Source organism: Rhamphochromis sp. 'chilingali' (genome assembly GCF_963969265.1).
Source record: "Rhamphochromis sp. 'chilingali' genome assembly, chromosome: 13".
Taxonomy (NCBI): Eukaryota; Metazoa; Chordata; class Actinopteri; order Cichliformes; family Cichlidae; genus Rhamphochromis; species Rhamphochromis sp. 'chilingali'.
The window spans coordinates 24,713,002-24,727,498 of NC_137940.1; the positions used below are offsets into that span (position 1 = coordinate 24,713,002).

General features: G+C 45.0%; 2 protein-coding genes across 3 annotated transcripts in view; both read left to right on the forward strand.

Moving 5' to 3' along the window:
- Nucleotides 1–14,001, forward strand: part of n4bp3 (NEDD4 binding protein 3) — a 34,668-nt gene extending 20,667 nt beyond the window's left edge. Inside the window, exons 2-10 of one of the 2 annotated variants that reach the window (XM_080900662.1) lie at nucleotides 8,677–8,957; nucleotides 9,089–9,260; nucleotides 9,886–10,098; nucleotides 10,336–10,457; nucleotides 10,631–10,826; nucleotides 10,901–10,993; nucleotides 11,089–11,340; nucleotides 11,502–11,760; nucleotides 12,064–14,000. In XM_080900662.1, coding sequence (XP_080756788.1) covers nucleotides 8,710–8,957; nucleotides 9,089–9,260; nucleotides 9,886–10,098; nucleotides 10,336–10,457; nucleotides 10,631–10,826; nucleotides 10,901–10,993; nucleotides 11,089–11,340; nucleotides 11,502–11,760; nucleotides 12,064–12,443 — 1,935 coding nt within the window. In that variant the 5' untranslated portion in view covers nucleotides 8,677–8,709 and the 3' untranslated portion in view covers nucleotides 12,444–14,000. Of the gene's footprint in view, nucleotides 1–8,676; nucleotides 8,958–9,088; nucleotides 9,261–9,885; nucleotides 10,099–10,335; nucleotides 10,458–10,630; nucleotides 10,827–10,900; nucleotides 10,994–11,088; nucleotides 11,341–11,501; nucleotides 11,761–12,063 lie in introns of both variants that reach the window. The other variant, XM_080900663.1, reaches the window with a different exon arrangement.
- LOC308408434 (uncharacterized protein) lies at nucleotides 23–5,319 on the forward strand. Its single transcript, XM_080900665.1, has 2 exons — nucleotides 23–1,629; nucleotides 2,041–5,319. Exon 1 carries the CDS (start codon nucleotides 388–390, stop codon nucleotides 1,372–1,374), a length of 987 nt encoding a protein of 328 aa, XP_080756791.1. The 5' UTR covers nucleotides 23–387; the 3' UTR covers nucleotides 1,375–1,629; nucleotides 2,041–5,319.
- Nucleotides 14,002–14,497: the final 496 nt, after the last annotated feature.

Below are 14,497 nucleotides of genomic sequence, written 5' to 3' on the forward strand. Positions count from 1 at the left end.
ACACATGGCCAGTAATGACGAACTTGAGCTCCGGAAAACAGTCTTCTGTGGAACCTCTATCACCTCCACACCTACCTGTCAGGATGGAATGGCGTGCAAGACTTGGCAGGAGCTCTTGGATATTACTGTTAAAGAGCTTTGTGGTCAGGGACTCTCGACTGCGCCATCTAGGGCTGAGGACTATCAGAATGCTGAACAGGCCATTCTCCGGCAGGCTCAACAGGAGTCATTTCCTGAGGAGTGCAGATTGCTTTCAGAAAGGAAACCTGTCTCATCCAGAAGCCGCTTGCTTACCCTGGCACCTGAACTGGATACCTCAGTGGGCCTCATCAGAGTAGGGGGTCGGTTGCGACGCCTAGAAGGTGGGCACAACCCTCTGTTCCCAAGATGGCTGACCTTCCAGCTGCTCGGCTTAGACTGTACAAACCAGCCTTTTACTCAACCGGTGTTGACTGTTTCGGGCCTATGTTTGTGAAGGTAGGAAGACGTCATGAGAAACGCTGGGGAATCATTTTCAAGTGTTTGACGACGAGGGCGGTACATCTTGATCTCCTAAGTAGCTTAGACGCGGATGCGTTCCTCATGGCCCTGAGGCGATTCATAGCCAGAAGAGGGACACCGGCAGAGTTATGGTCTGACTGTGGGACCAATTTCAAAGGGGGAGAACGAGAACTCAGAGAAGCCTTTGCCAACATGTCAGAGACATTGCAAGGGAGGCTCGCCCGTCAGAAGATCAGATTCCAGTTCAACCCCCCGGCAGCCCCACATTTCGGAGGTGTATGGGAGAGGGAAATCCGTTCAGTGAAGACAGCTCTGCGCACCTGTGTGGGTTCCCAACCTCTTCACGAGGAGGTACTCCGTACAGTTCTGCTTGAGGTTGAATTGATCCTTAACGCAAAGCCCTTAGGCTACGTTTCCACCGACGTAGCCGATGTGGACCCTGTGACACCCAATAGTCTCCTCATGGGGCGGCCTGATGGATCACTACCCCAGGTGGTCTACTCTGAGACAGAGAACCTCAGTCGGCGACGTTGGAGGCACTCACAGATTCTTGCTGATCAGTTCTGGGCAAGATTCATCAGGGAATACTTGCCTGGCTTACAGGCAAGGCAGAAGTGGCAGTCAACTCCTCCTGAACTTCTGGAAAAGGCAGTTATTATGGTTGCAGATCCACAGCTGCCTCGAGCCTTGTGGCCAATAGGCCATGTGATTAAGGTTCATCGTAGTGATGATGGACTTGTCCGATCTGCTGATGTGAACGTTAATGGACGTGTTTACACCAGACCAGTTGCTCGGTTGGTAGTTTTACCTGCCGTGCCATCGGAAGACAGCGATACTAAGCAGAATAGCAAGTCGCCTCCCTCAACTGATTAGGGAGCCTTTTTTCGGGGAGCAAATGTGTAACCACATTTGGGGGCGGCTGTATAAAAGGCTCTGGGATTTTATGTCTATGTTCTGCAATATTGTGTGGGGTGGAGTCGTAGGAAATGACGTAGGCAGAAGTTGGGGGTATCGCGATGCTACTTGAGAAGAGGAGATTTTTTCTGTGTTAGTTCTGTTACCTCGTAAGCTGTGTTCCTGGTTGCCATCCTTCACGTGATGCTCCGAGTGTTAAGTTCATGACTGGAAGTAAGTTTCCTTAAATATGTTCATTTTCCGATTCTGATGTTGGCCGCGGCTTTAGTTACATTCTACCGCATTGTAGCACCGCATTTTTTCATCTCGTGACTCGAAGCATGTGCCGCCGGCCGCCGCCATTATGTAGTAATTTTATTCGGCCACACGATGGCGCCAAAGTCCTTTGTTTACAGTTAGAGTGGATGTTTCGGCTATGTATGACATTCTCACTGTGTTTAATTGTGTCCTTTCTGTGTTTGGAGCAAGAGATGTAAGATTGGCGTAGTTCAAATTATATATGTCCTGTTATGTGTATATTCAGATGGATGTGTTGGTTTATTTCATGTAATCCTTTATATTTATCTTAGTGAAGCTGTTGCTGTATATATTTATATACTCATGGCAACTTGTTTGTTACTACAGACTGCTGGCAACACTGAGCATCTAGGTGGCAATAAAACAGCTGGCGGTGACAATCCAGCAAAGTGGAAGCCTGTTGTCCTCCTTCCTGTATCCTGACCGATACACCATCTTGTTAGCTGCTGAACCTAAAAGAACTAGCCCTCACCAAGTACTCCTCAACAACCTCTGTTAACCTCTGGCGTATTCATCATGAATAGGGGCAGTGTGAAACCAAACACTGGGCAGTGCCACGTCCAATCATCAGGCAAATTATAGCCCATGTTTCACAGACAGACCAGTTGTCATCGTGGGTTTCGTGACATGAAGTTTAACCTTTCATGCGACACCCTCCCTGTCCCTCAGTTAGAAAACAGACAAGAATCACCCAGAAGCACTTGTGCTTGAGGCGGCATTTCCAGTTGCATCCGTTTGGACTTCACAGATGCTAAATGACATAAAAGCTACCATCGGAGACGCAGAAGAAATAACATTTAATGAGCCTGCTCTTTAGTGTCTAGTTTCTTCTGAATGGCCTCTGGGCCTGTGGAGAGGAACTACATCCCCCGTCTGTAATGAATAACCTGCTAACAATTAGAGACTGCTGCGTAGCACTCCTGTGCTGTCATGCCCCAAAGCCAGAGAGACACTCTCACACTCACTCATTACAGGCTAGCATGTAACAGTCAATCACAGAGCGGAGCTCTTCTTTGCTTCACGTGTAGTATAAGGTACCTTCCCTATCGGCCTCAGGCACAGCTTACCACACTGCTGCTGCTCCTGCTGCTGACACATTTAGACTCTCAAAGCACCCTCATATAAAACAAGACTCACATTCACTTACATCAGTTCCATCTTAAACTCTGTTTTTAACGTAGGACATTAATAATTACTGTATATTACAGTAATTATTTAAACAATTTATAATTAAGTGAATAACTAACACAAGAATAGAGCTTGTGCTGGAAATTCACCCAGGACTCTGTTACATCTGGTGTGCGCTGCCTGCCGAACGGCACCGTAGGACAAAGTGCACCTCTTGATTTTTGTAACGATGACGTTGCTGGCCATATGCAAAGTGACCAGTGTGGTGGGTATATCAAGGTATATCCTTAAGTAAACGCCGTGACTCATTAGCTTGAAAAATCACCGTTAGCAGCATTAACTTGAAGTAATCGTTTAATGTGTGACTTTATCAGTCTCTCACTCTTCTTTCGGATGTTGTTTCAGTTTATTATCATGTGCAGGAATTTATTTGTGCACCGCTCTCTGAAGGTCCCACCACAGCATTTCAGGCAGGTTGAACACTGGACTTTTGGCTGGGCCTTTGCGACACTCTCTTTTTCAGTCATTCTGTTGTAGATCTGCTGCCATGCCTGGATCACTATCCTGTACCATGACCCAATTTTAGTCAAGCTTCAGCTGTCAGACTTCAGAATGCTTTGGTATACAGAGGCATTCATGGTCAGTTCAACAACTGCAAGGTGCCCGGGTCCTGTGGCTGCAAAACGAGCCCAAATAATCACATCTCCACCACCGTGCTCAGCAGCTCCTATAAGGTGTTTGCACTGTGCATTATGACTACCACAAGATGCTGTCACAGCCTTATTTTTTGATGGGAAGTGTCCCTCAGGACAGGCTGACAGAGTAGGTGTTAAATATAGTTGCAGAATTCTCTGTAGAATAAAAGAACTCGGCCTAATGGTAGCAGCTGCATTTTCCACAACTGACAGAAAATCTAGCGAGTGCAGCTTTGATAGAGCTTATATAATGAAACAGAGAGTGCGTGCTGTGTGGGAGTTTTAGATGTAACCTGTAAAACTTACCCCACAAATGTAAACAAACTTTGATGGTGAGCAGGGGAGCGAGAGAGTGAGTGTCGAGGGAAGAGGGCAGAGGATCTGCGAGTTGTGCACATGCCTTTCTTTCTTTTCTTTTTTTTCGGGAGTGCGCTGAGTGACCGGCGCACACACAAGTGTGAGTGAATGTCCGTGGGAGTGAGCCTTTAGTGCATCAAACACTGACGAGCCCGAGCTTGTGTTCTGCTAAGCATCTTTGGAATTTGGCTGCACCGCGACTCTCTCCTCTGTCGGAGACCCGTTGTAAGGGTTTGAAATGTTCCCTCTTCAAACTCGAGCATTTCATTGAAAAGCATACAGGAGGTCTGATTACAAGATCTCAGGAGGGATCGTCCTTGAAGTGCTCTTCTTCAAGGCGTGTTTTGTTTTCTTTGTGACTGCAGTAAAGTGGTAAGGGTATGGTTTTCTAGAGGACACGGAGAAAGGCACATGCAGGGTTTTTTTTTTCGTTTAGCAAGATGTGTGAAGTATGTGTTTCCTGACAAATATTTTCTAATTTTGGAAATTGCAATTATGGTGTTGTTTGAAGACAGGACGTGATGGTCAGCTCTGTACAACAAAGTTGACAAGTGGTGCTAGCAAAACATAGCCCCTGTGCATCTCTTGCAAAGAAACACATCAGAAGAATGCGTGTGCATGTGAAAGTGTAAAGCATAAGAAGCATCTGTTATCTTCACAAGGCTTGAATTAAAAAAAAGGTTTAAAAAAAGCTGATCGCTGCTTTAAAGGAAGCATAAATCAAGAGCAGACTACTTTGAATCGGACTATAACTGTTCAAGGCTGGTTGAAGGTGCTGCTTTGATGTGCACGCACGCACGTGTGCGATTTAAGGGGGAGTGTTGCATTTCAGGGCCCTTTGGCTAGTCGGGGCTGGGCCGTAAATCTGGCCTTGTCTCCCAGTTTACTCGGGCCCATAAACTAGAAAGCAATTATGGAAAACAACTGGATGCAAGATTTCTTCCGTCCTTAAAGACTTGTGGTTGCCTGCTGAAAGGATTTTTATCCTCTTATCTACCCAAAAGGAATAGCATTGCCTCGCCCACCCCCTCACCCCGAGCTCGGCTTCCCATCAAGAATCGATTGGGCTCTCGTATATTTGGTAGATAGAAGGCACGTGCCGAGTAAAGTAGTCGGGCTAAAAATACTGAGTCAGACCTTGACCAGTGCCCATTAGGTTTGGCACACTCATGATTTATTCATTTGGTGTCAAACACACACACTCATTTAGGCTCACACACATAGTTCATGTCGCTCTCTGACCCAGGTCTCAGATGGACAGCAGCAGAGAAGCAGACTTGTTAACAAAGCGTCTGATATTAGTTATCAGTGATTATCGGGTTTCTTTCCTCAGCCTGAGCTCAGCATGTTATATCGGCTTATTAGGAAGCGGATGTTTTAGTGGAAATTTTGTTTTGTTTTTTAACTTTTCGGGGGGGGGGGGGGGGGGGGGTAGTATCTCATGAACATAAACATGAGTAGCTTGGTCTGCTCTGATCTGGGCCTGGCTGAGAGCCCCAAATGGAGTGGGCTGGAGCTGCCTTTGCACAGCTCTCTCTGCCCATTTTAACCATTTGCATAATTGCCATAACTGTCGAGGCCAGCGGTGCAAAACACTTGATAAATGTGGATTGTATTAGAAGCGAGAGGAAATGCCGGAGTGCCACTGTGGGTGTCTGTTCTCAAATGTGGTAGAAAGTAAGAATAAAATAAGGATGCGAGTATGTCACGTGCGTGAATCGACAGCTGGAAGGCCCAGTCATCAGCTGGGATGATCCTAGGTCTGATCTCCAATATATTCCTGCCTGGCACGCTGACTTTTTTTTCTAATTTCAAGATTCATTTAAATCGTTAAGCAACACAACATTATAAATGGAAATTGCACATGCAGTTTCTCTTTAATAAGTACAGGCTGTTTCTTCATGCTTGTGCCTGCTAAGTAATGCACATAGTAATGCACATAGTGTTGACTTTGATGGCATTTTGCTGTTGCATAACTGGAAATGTGCTGCTTATTAGCAGTCAGTTCCACTGACTAGTCTTTGCTCATTTTCCCATTATTGCTCTTACTAACGCAGGCTTCAGTAGGAGCAAGAAAACTCTAATTTTACAATGCTTTTAGGGACTCTTGTGAGATTTATGAGTCACCTGCTAAGCAGCATCCTGGGAGAGAAATAATCAAATACCCACACTTCTCTTAGAGAAGCTTACTCTGTCAGGTTCAGTCTCATGCTGGCATACTTTTACCTTAGTGTTTTTTGGCAGCTGCGTCTCAAATAGTGACAAATTGCACAAAGAAGGCAAATTTATCACCCCCCTCCACCCAGGCTGTCTGTTAATGTATAATGTAAATAGAACTAGTTGCTGACAAGTAAGTGTGGTCAGGACCGATGCTAAGTATTCGAGATTGGTAGTAAATGGGCTAAAACAAGTAAAAGGTCCCTATATGGCCTCTTTGAAGTCTAACTGTTCTTTAGGTGCCACATCAGTTGGCTGAACATGAAGGGAACCCCCTCCTCCCTCGGGTCCTGTTTATAGTCGGAAAGGCTGCGGCGTACTTGCATGTTTTATGGTCTCGAGAACGTTTTATGGCTGCTGGGGGTGTTTATGCACGGGAAGAGAGAGGGTCAAAAGGGTGAAATCAATAGTGATCCTTAATGAGGTTGCTGAAAAGAAGGAAAGGAGCGGATATGTCGGCAGTGAGAGAGAGGCTGTATGGTGAACACGCTGACAGAGTAATCAGGCCTCTTACTTGGGTATTCTGGTGATTTAACAGCTTGTTTCGTTTTGGCAACAGATAATGCAAATGAGTGTATTTCCAACAGTAAATCTAGTGTCATAAAACAACACACGGTGTGACAGGCTTTCATGAAAGGTAGGAAAATTTGCAAAGAAAATGAGCTGCCACAGGACTTGATTTTCCATAATGTGCATTGTCAACCAAAAAGCACCTCACTCTGCCTTTTTTAAGGAAATGAGTTGTAGTAACCTAGCTGGATCAGAGTTGCATAACAGGCTTACGATGGGACATATGCTGTCCGACCTCAGAGGAAAACAGCATTACCCTGACAGGGTACAAGTTTCACATAATCCTGTGGTCTTTTCCCTGTGGGGAAACATAACTCAAGCCTCAGAGATAGAAAGATAACCGTGATAACACGTTTGGGGATTTGCCCGCTTTTGACATCATTTCGGTTTCATTGCTGTTGTCTAACGCGCATTGAGCTCAGCTTTTACGAGTTTGTTTTCTAGTGCGGTGCTGTGCTCGGCTGCAGTGGGAGGCTGCGTTGTTCTAGCTGTGCTGTTGGACAGCTGTCGGTACAGACAAACACAGCTGATGAAACGCGTGTCAGCTCAACCGCGTCCTCAGAGGATTAACATCCACTAACAGTAGTAAGAGGGGCAAGAGGTGGGGTTTATTTCAGCAAAGGAGAAAAGCCAGTGTCAGTCGCTCCAACATTTTGGTCCACAGTGAAAATCTAAAAAAATACTGGATGTGAATCTTTCCAGTAAAATATGTCAGGACATTATAAATGGATTGGCACATTTATTACAACCCCAATTCCCCCCAATATTGGAACATGGGCAGTTAAAAGATGGAAAAACAAGTGGTACTAAAAAGAAAAAAGCTGGAGGAACACTTTTATAACTAATTAGGTTAACTGGCAGCAGTTCAGTAACATGACTGGGCATAAAAAGAGTATTCACAAGTCTGCACAAAACTGGGTCTACAAATAGTTTATCAAATTCATTATAATGTTCCTCAACATGAAATTGCAAAGACCATGAATATGTCATTATCAACAGTACATGATATCATCGAAATTATATCCACAAGTATAGGTTAAAGCTCTATCAAGAAGAAGCTGTATGTGAATGTGATCCAGAAACACTGCCTTCTTCTCTGGGCCAAAGCTCATTTAAAATAGGAAAAGCAGAAAACTGTTATGTGGTCAGAAGAACCGGAATTTGAAATTGCTTTTGGAAAACATAGATGTCATGACCTCCAGACACAGAGAGGGACCATCCGGTTTGTTATCGCTCTGTTCTAAAGCTTGCATCTCTGATGGTATATGAGTGTATCAGTGCCTGTGTGATTGGCAGTTATAGCTTTAGCTTTTAAGAGAACCATTCAGCATCCCTTTGTTGGAACTGTTGTTATACAGATATTCATGGTTTGGTAAATGGACTGGTTCTTATATTGCGCTTTTCTACTCTTCTGAGCACTCAAAGCGCTTTACACAACTTGTGCCTTCACCCATTTGCACAAGCACATTGGATGCATCAGAGAGCAATTTTAGTATTTTAGGTTAGTATCTTGCCCAAGGATATTTGGCATGCAGACAAGGGGAAGCCAGGAATCAAACCACCAACCTTCCGACCTGCTCTGCCCCCTGAGCTACAGCCACCCCTGCAGTTTCCATTGTATTAATCCAGTGACTCATTCTCTGACCTCTACTTCCTATTTACTCCCAGTGTTTTGGTTTGCATGCATTTGCATCGCAATGCAAAAGATGCCTTGTAAATGCATGCCTTCTACAGTGCTGGTGGTAAACATCAGCCTATTGGCATGACAGTGGAAGCTCGACTTTGCAGCTCTGCAGAGCTGCTACCACAGTCACAGACTCCTTTTCTATAGTTTGACATGTATAAAATTTACCACTAGCAATATTTGTGATCAGTTTATTTACTAAAGAATGACAAAACTCTGACACTCTAGGTCAACAAAGCATTTGAGGCCACAGTGAAAACGCTATGGACAAACATCAAATTAACTAATTCTTTGTTTTTCTCTTTTTTACAGAGCACCTTCTCTCCCCACTGTGACCTGTAATCAATGGCAACCTCGGTCCAGACTCTTCCTTTGACTCGTGGCCCCAGCAAAAACTTCCGCGACCCCTGCCCAGCCCCGCCCCTGTCCCCGCGTTGCGGCATGGGAAGTGTAGGCAGTCTGGTGGAGAGGCCGGATGTTTCTCCGACTAAAGGCAACCGAGCAGTGCCCCAGGTGAGACCGAAACACAGCAACGGGCTCTTGAAGAAAGGCTTCACCCAGAGAGAGCTGCTCAACTACCTCAACATCAACAGGTGGGTTCTGATGAGGAAAAAGTTCCCTCGTAGGAATTCGAAACATCAGGTTTTTGAAGGTGAAAAAGTCTGCAAGGTGGTATAAAAATGATAGAACTTGACCTAAGCAGGCTTACTTTGCTTCCAAACAGAAAAGAGCCTAAAGCGAGCCCGAGCAACGACGGCAAGGAGGATATTATCCCGGGCCTCAGCGCTGTCAGTGCACGGGAGGAGGATAACGTTTATGCTAAGGTTTACCATAAGGATGGCACTGAGGTAGATCTTACAAAGAACTCACTGCCAAGCGCGGGCAAGAACGAAAAGGTGAATATGTTTCTTTAAAGTACTGCGAATAGATCCGTTCAGAAGTTTTATTTCTTGATGTATCAAAGAAACTCAAAGGAGGATATTCTCATTTTCAGCAAGTTTATTACATGGCTGCAAAATACAACTAAAACTTTAAATGTAAGAGTAAAAATGTTAACTTCATGACCAAGGAGACTCAGTAAATATAAGAAAAAACTCAATATTTTGAGTAATTTGAGTAAAACTACCTATAGCATTCTCTACAACGGTCAATACAACAGTCAATATGAGGCGTTCTGCACAGATCTGCACAAATGCAGATGAATGACTTCCCATTGTTTCCTTTTTAGAAATGATTTACAGTCAGTGAAATACTTCTAGGGCTGTGGTAAATTGATCCATATCACATTTATACATCACTGGCAGCATGCTGAAATACCCCCATGGCGTTGTCACCTAGCTGTAAACATCTTCCACCTCACTGGCACAGATTGACAACCTGCTCTGAATTTATTGCACCAATCAAATATCACCTTTATTTCCCTGCTTGAATTAATCAACGCTATTGATTTAAAAGAGACATCGTGATTCATGTTTCGTAGCCTTGCCACCTCTCGCTACTATCTTGCTTCCTCTCCTTTAGGCACGTTTGAGGTCTTCGGCCTTTAAGCCTGTGACCCCCAAGAATTTTAGCTCAATGCAAAACCTCTACCCGTCTTCCAAATCAGAGGACGTGGATCATGGCCTCTCTAACGGCTTGCACAGAGCGTACGCCCATGTTCCCAAAGCCGTCTCCACCTCGTCTTCTTCTTCCTCACCGTCACGTCACGGAGGACCGACGTCAGCCGGCAACAAGGTGAGCTAACGCTACAACCTTCATCCATCCTGTTATTATTATCTCGTTTACCTTTGTTAATCTTGGCGGAAAGCTGCGAGTTGCGAGCCGGGGGAGCGAGATCATAGGTGCACAACAATTAACTATGCGCGACTTATTATAAAATTCATTTCCATCCATTATTTATGGCTAAAATTAAACTTTTTTCAGCTCATTAATGCTACACTGATGAACAGCTGTATAATTATGACTGTGTAGGCCCTCTCCTCGGTGTGTGGGATGGGCCAGGAAGATGACAACTTGTCAGACTCGGGCCATAACTCCATGAGCAGCCTGCCGCCGTACCGACCTCCCTTCCGCCCACACCTGTCTCACATCAGGTCTGCTGCAGTATTAGTCTTAACTATACTTTGAGCTGAAAAGCAGTGTTGCTATATTTGATTTTTTTTTATGGTTAATGACTGTGTGGGTTGTGATAATAGAAGAGATTTTAATGGCCTTTGTGGGTTCTTTTCTTCTTCTTTTTTTTTTTTTTATTTTTTTTTTAAAATAGTGCATCTATGGGCCACATCAATACCATCGGTTCCCTGGACCGCACCTCTCTGGGAATGAAGGCTGTGGGGTCAGGGGGCGTGCCTATTGGGGAGATGGCATGTCGAAGCATGGCTACTCTGAGCCGTATTGCTCCATATAGCGCGGAGGCTCCACCTCCTTATGAATGGACGCTCTCCCTGTCTGTGGAGGAGGTGGTGAGTGCTGGGGGGGATGAGTGGTGGGTGTGATTTAAAGATTCCTAAATGCTTCATGCTGTTGTCTTTTCCAGGTGCGGGATCTGGAGGAGCGCCTGGTGGAGAAAGAGCATGAACTCAAGCAAATGAAGAGAAACCTGGATGAGAGCGAGGGCGCCATCGCACAGGTGACTCTAATCATCTTCTTCTTCAGAATCAGTCTACGCACCCGTCTTCATCACCCTTTAACATCTGACCTTTTCATCTCCTCCACCGCATTCAGGTGTTTGAAGGGAAGCAGCGTCTGTGGGAGAAGGAGGTGGAGGAGCTGAAGCGCCTGTATGCTGCTAAACTGCGTCAGGTTTCCCAGCATGCCCAGCGTTCCCAGCGCAGCCTGCAGTTGCAGCTGTTTAAGGTCCAGCAGGAGAAGAACCGGCTGCAAGAGGAGCTCGACGGTATGAGAAAGGAAATGTGCCGGGAGGCTGGAGCAGTGCCCAGGCAAACCAGTCCGACTCTGGAGGAGACACAATGGGAGGTGAGGCCGTGGAAGGCCAGGGCAGTCACAGCTCATGGCAGGGAGAAGCACATAAAAGTAACTACAGGGAAGAGACAAGATATCTGGATTCCTTGTTTGTCCTTTTTGAATCGTGGCGACCCCTAGCCTCCTTCATTTCCCTTTGACTCTCTCCCTCTCAGGTTTGCCAGAAGTCGGGGGAGATCTCCTTGTTGAAGCAGCAGCTGAGGGACTCCCAGGCAGAGGTAACTCAGAAGCTGAGTGAGATCTTCCAGGTGAAGACAGAGCTCAGGGAGACGCGAACAGAGCTGCGCAACAGGGAACGCCAGATAGATGCTTTAAAGCTTGTCCTGCAGGGGACACAGCGTCACAGACGACCTTCTCAGGCCGCACACGAAGACGAAAAAGAAGCTGAAGAGAATCCATCTGCTCGGGCGATAGGTAGAGTTACATCTCTCATGTCTTCATATATTTGGGTTAGTTGCACTTTTGGGCACAGCAGCTGTTTCACACCACAGTGTTTGTAGGCCACAGATGTGTTTTTAAAATTAAACTAAGCGAGTCGTCTCCGACAGATGATTGGCTTATTTTCAGTTCTGACATTTCAATGTGTCAACCCAAAAATCAGGTCGTTTGAGTAACCGGGGCAGGAATTTAAAATCAGACAGTGTTTTTCATCATAGCCCCCCCCCTCCCATCCCCTGACGGCTCTAGCTGAAGCCATGTGAACCACTTTCTCTGCAGGAGGGTGCGGGGGCCCCACAGAGGAGCGTCTGCGCGCAGAACTGCTGCTGGAGCGACGCCAGAGCGAGGCCCAGGCCATGGCTTTCGAGGAAGAGAGGCACACGTGGCAGATGGAAAAGGACAAGGTCATCCGCTACCAGAAGGAGCTGCAGGCCAGCTACTTAGACATGTACCACCGCAACGAAGCGCTCGAAAGGGAAGCGCAGCAGCTGAGGGCAAGCAGAGAGCAACAAGGTGGAGGAGCAGGCGGAGGAAGCAGAGATGGCACTTTGGAAAAAGAAGCGCCAGAGCTTAGGAAAGAGAGAGCAGGTGACAAACAAGAGGACACACCTTCCCCTGGTCTGCCGTGGATAGAGCGGATCGAATCATCGGAAATTTGACTGTGACCTACTTGTTTGCAATGGAAAGTGTGTCTATGGAAGACCATATCTGCCAGGACAAGGGAAAAAAAATCTAATGAATTGATGTTGCTGTAAAGAATTGTGAGATAACAAGCAAATATTTACTGATGATAATAATAATAATAATAATAATAATAAAAACTAAAAGACTTGTGTCAAAATAAAGGATAAATGATTAAAAATTTTGATTTAACAAGTCAAAACTGTAAATTAGTCAGATTTTATACTTTGTGTGTAATCCAATTCTTGACTTGAACCGTAAGTCCAAAAACATGTGATACCAAACATTCAGTCCAAAAACAAGCATCATACGCTATCATACGCTACTCCAAGTGATGACCATAAAAAAGACAAAAATAGGTCAAACTTTAATGTGCTACATTTTTTTAATTATCACATCAAACTTTATATCTATTATCCCAAATTAAGTAAGTGAACCTGGACTTACTGAAGAGTATTTATTTTTAGCATAATTAGCTTTTCTTTGATTTTTTTCTTCTTTTCATGGTACAGAAGGACTTCCACAGACTGCTCACCCTTCTTCCATCTCTTCCACTCCACCCTTGTTTAATTAAAACCCTTTTCCTGCTAAAGCTGGACCCCCAACCTCACACAGAGCCAAGTGATATTGAGGTTCCTCTATCCTTGTTGCGTTAACGCTGTAAAAAGAAAAAATACAGCCAAGCACCTAAACGGTCCAACTTAAGACTTCTTGTTATTGATAAACCTGTAAATGAGAAAATTGACATGATGATTGTGACTGCTTTGTGTTGATTTGGGTTGAGCCTGACCGATTATACCAGGGGTCTCCAATCCAAGTCCACGAGGGCCCTGCAGGTTTTAGATGTGTCCTCGATCCATCACAGCTGATTACATGGATAAATTACCTCCTCAACATGTACCGAAGTTCTCCAGAGGTGTGGTAATGAACTAATCATGTGATTCAGGTGTGTTGACCCAGGGTGAGATCTAAAACCTGCAGGGACACTGGGCCTTGTGGACTGGGATTGGGGACCCTTGGATTATACAGTAGTTAACATCTCACAGCCTCTTCAGTGTTTGCAGACTATCTATAAATTCAGGGTTCACCTGGACCTTTGGAGCAAACAGCTTCTTCGGGTTAATTATGAAGAATGGTGCCAAGGCAGAGAAAACGGTGCATAGTAAACTGGAAATACTCACCTTACTTTCTTCAGTTTCCAGACAGATGAGGTTTATATATAAATATGTATTTTGTACATAACTGTAATTTTTATTTGCCATGGTACTTCAAGAGCACTGTCGTCTTAAATATGCATACTTTAACAAAATCAATCGGTAGATGCATTTATGATTGCCATGCTTATATGGTGCGATTTGTTGCACAAACCCAGCACATAACATCAAATGCATGCCCGTAGTGAAAATATGTCCTCTGGTATTGTTATTATTGATATTATAAACATTCAAAAACCAGCTCTCATTTGACCTTTTCCGCATACTGTGATTCACATCTATTTACTGGAAATAAAACTGTACAGTATAAAGATTTGTTTTCTGTTTGTGAATTATTCCTGAAGAAGAGCAAAATCAGCTCAGATCCCTTTTTGTAAATCTGGGCTGCAAAAAAGTGTTACAATAACCCTTTTCTATACAGCGTAGCCCAAACTGAACGGCTAGAAATCACTTGAGAAAACGTTAGAAGGGTGACTGATGGTATTTGCTCAAGGACTTGACCTGCCTGCTTTGAAGGGGCTTAAAATCCACAGAGAGTATACCAATAAAGCCCACTAATAGGAGCTTTATGACAGAGTTGTGCAGGCTTTTGGGACTAATATGGCTTTTAGGGGTTTATCCTTGGATCCTTATCTCACCCTCTCCCTGAGGCCCTCCCTGTTCTACCTCAGCCAGCCCTCACATACCATCGCCTGCAGTACAGACAGGAAAGAGGTGGAAGGTCAGCTCAGATGGAAACATAGGAGGATCCCTGATTGGTGGTGGTGGGGGGGGCCTCTGTAGAAACCAACAAATGCACAAGCCTGAACTGAATGCCA

Excerpts from the sequence above, each read along its gene's own strand:
- LOC308408434 (XM_080900665.1), top strand. The coding sequence starts at position 388 with ATGGCTGACCTTCCAGCTGCTCGGCTTAGACTGTACAAACCAGCCTTT.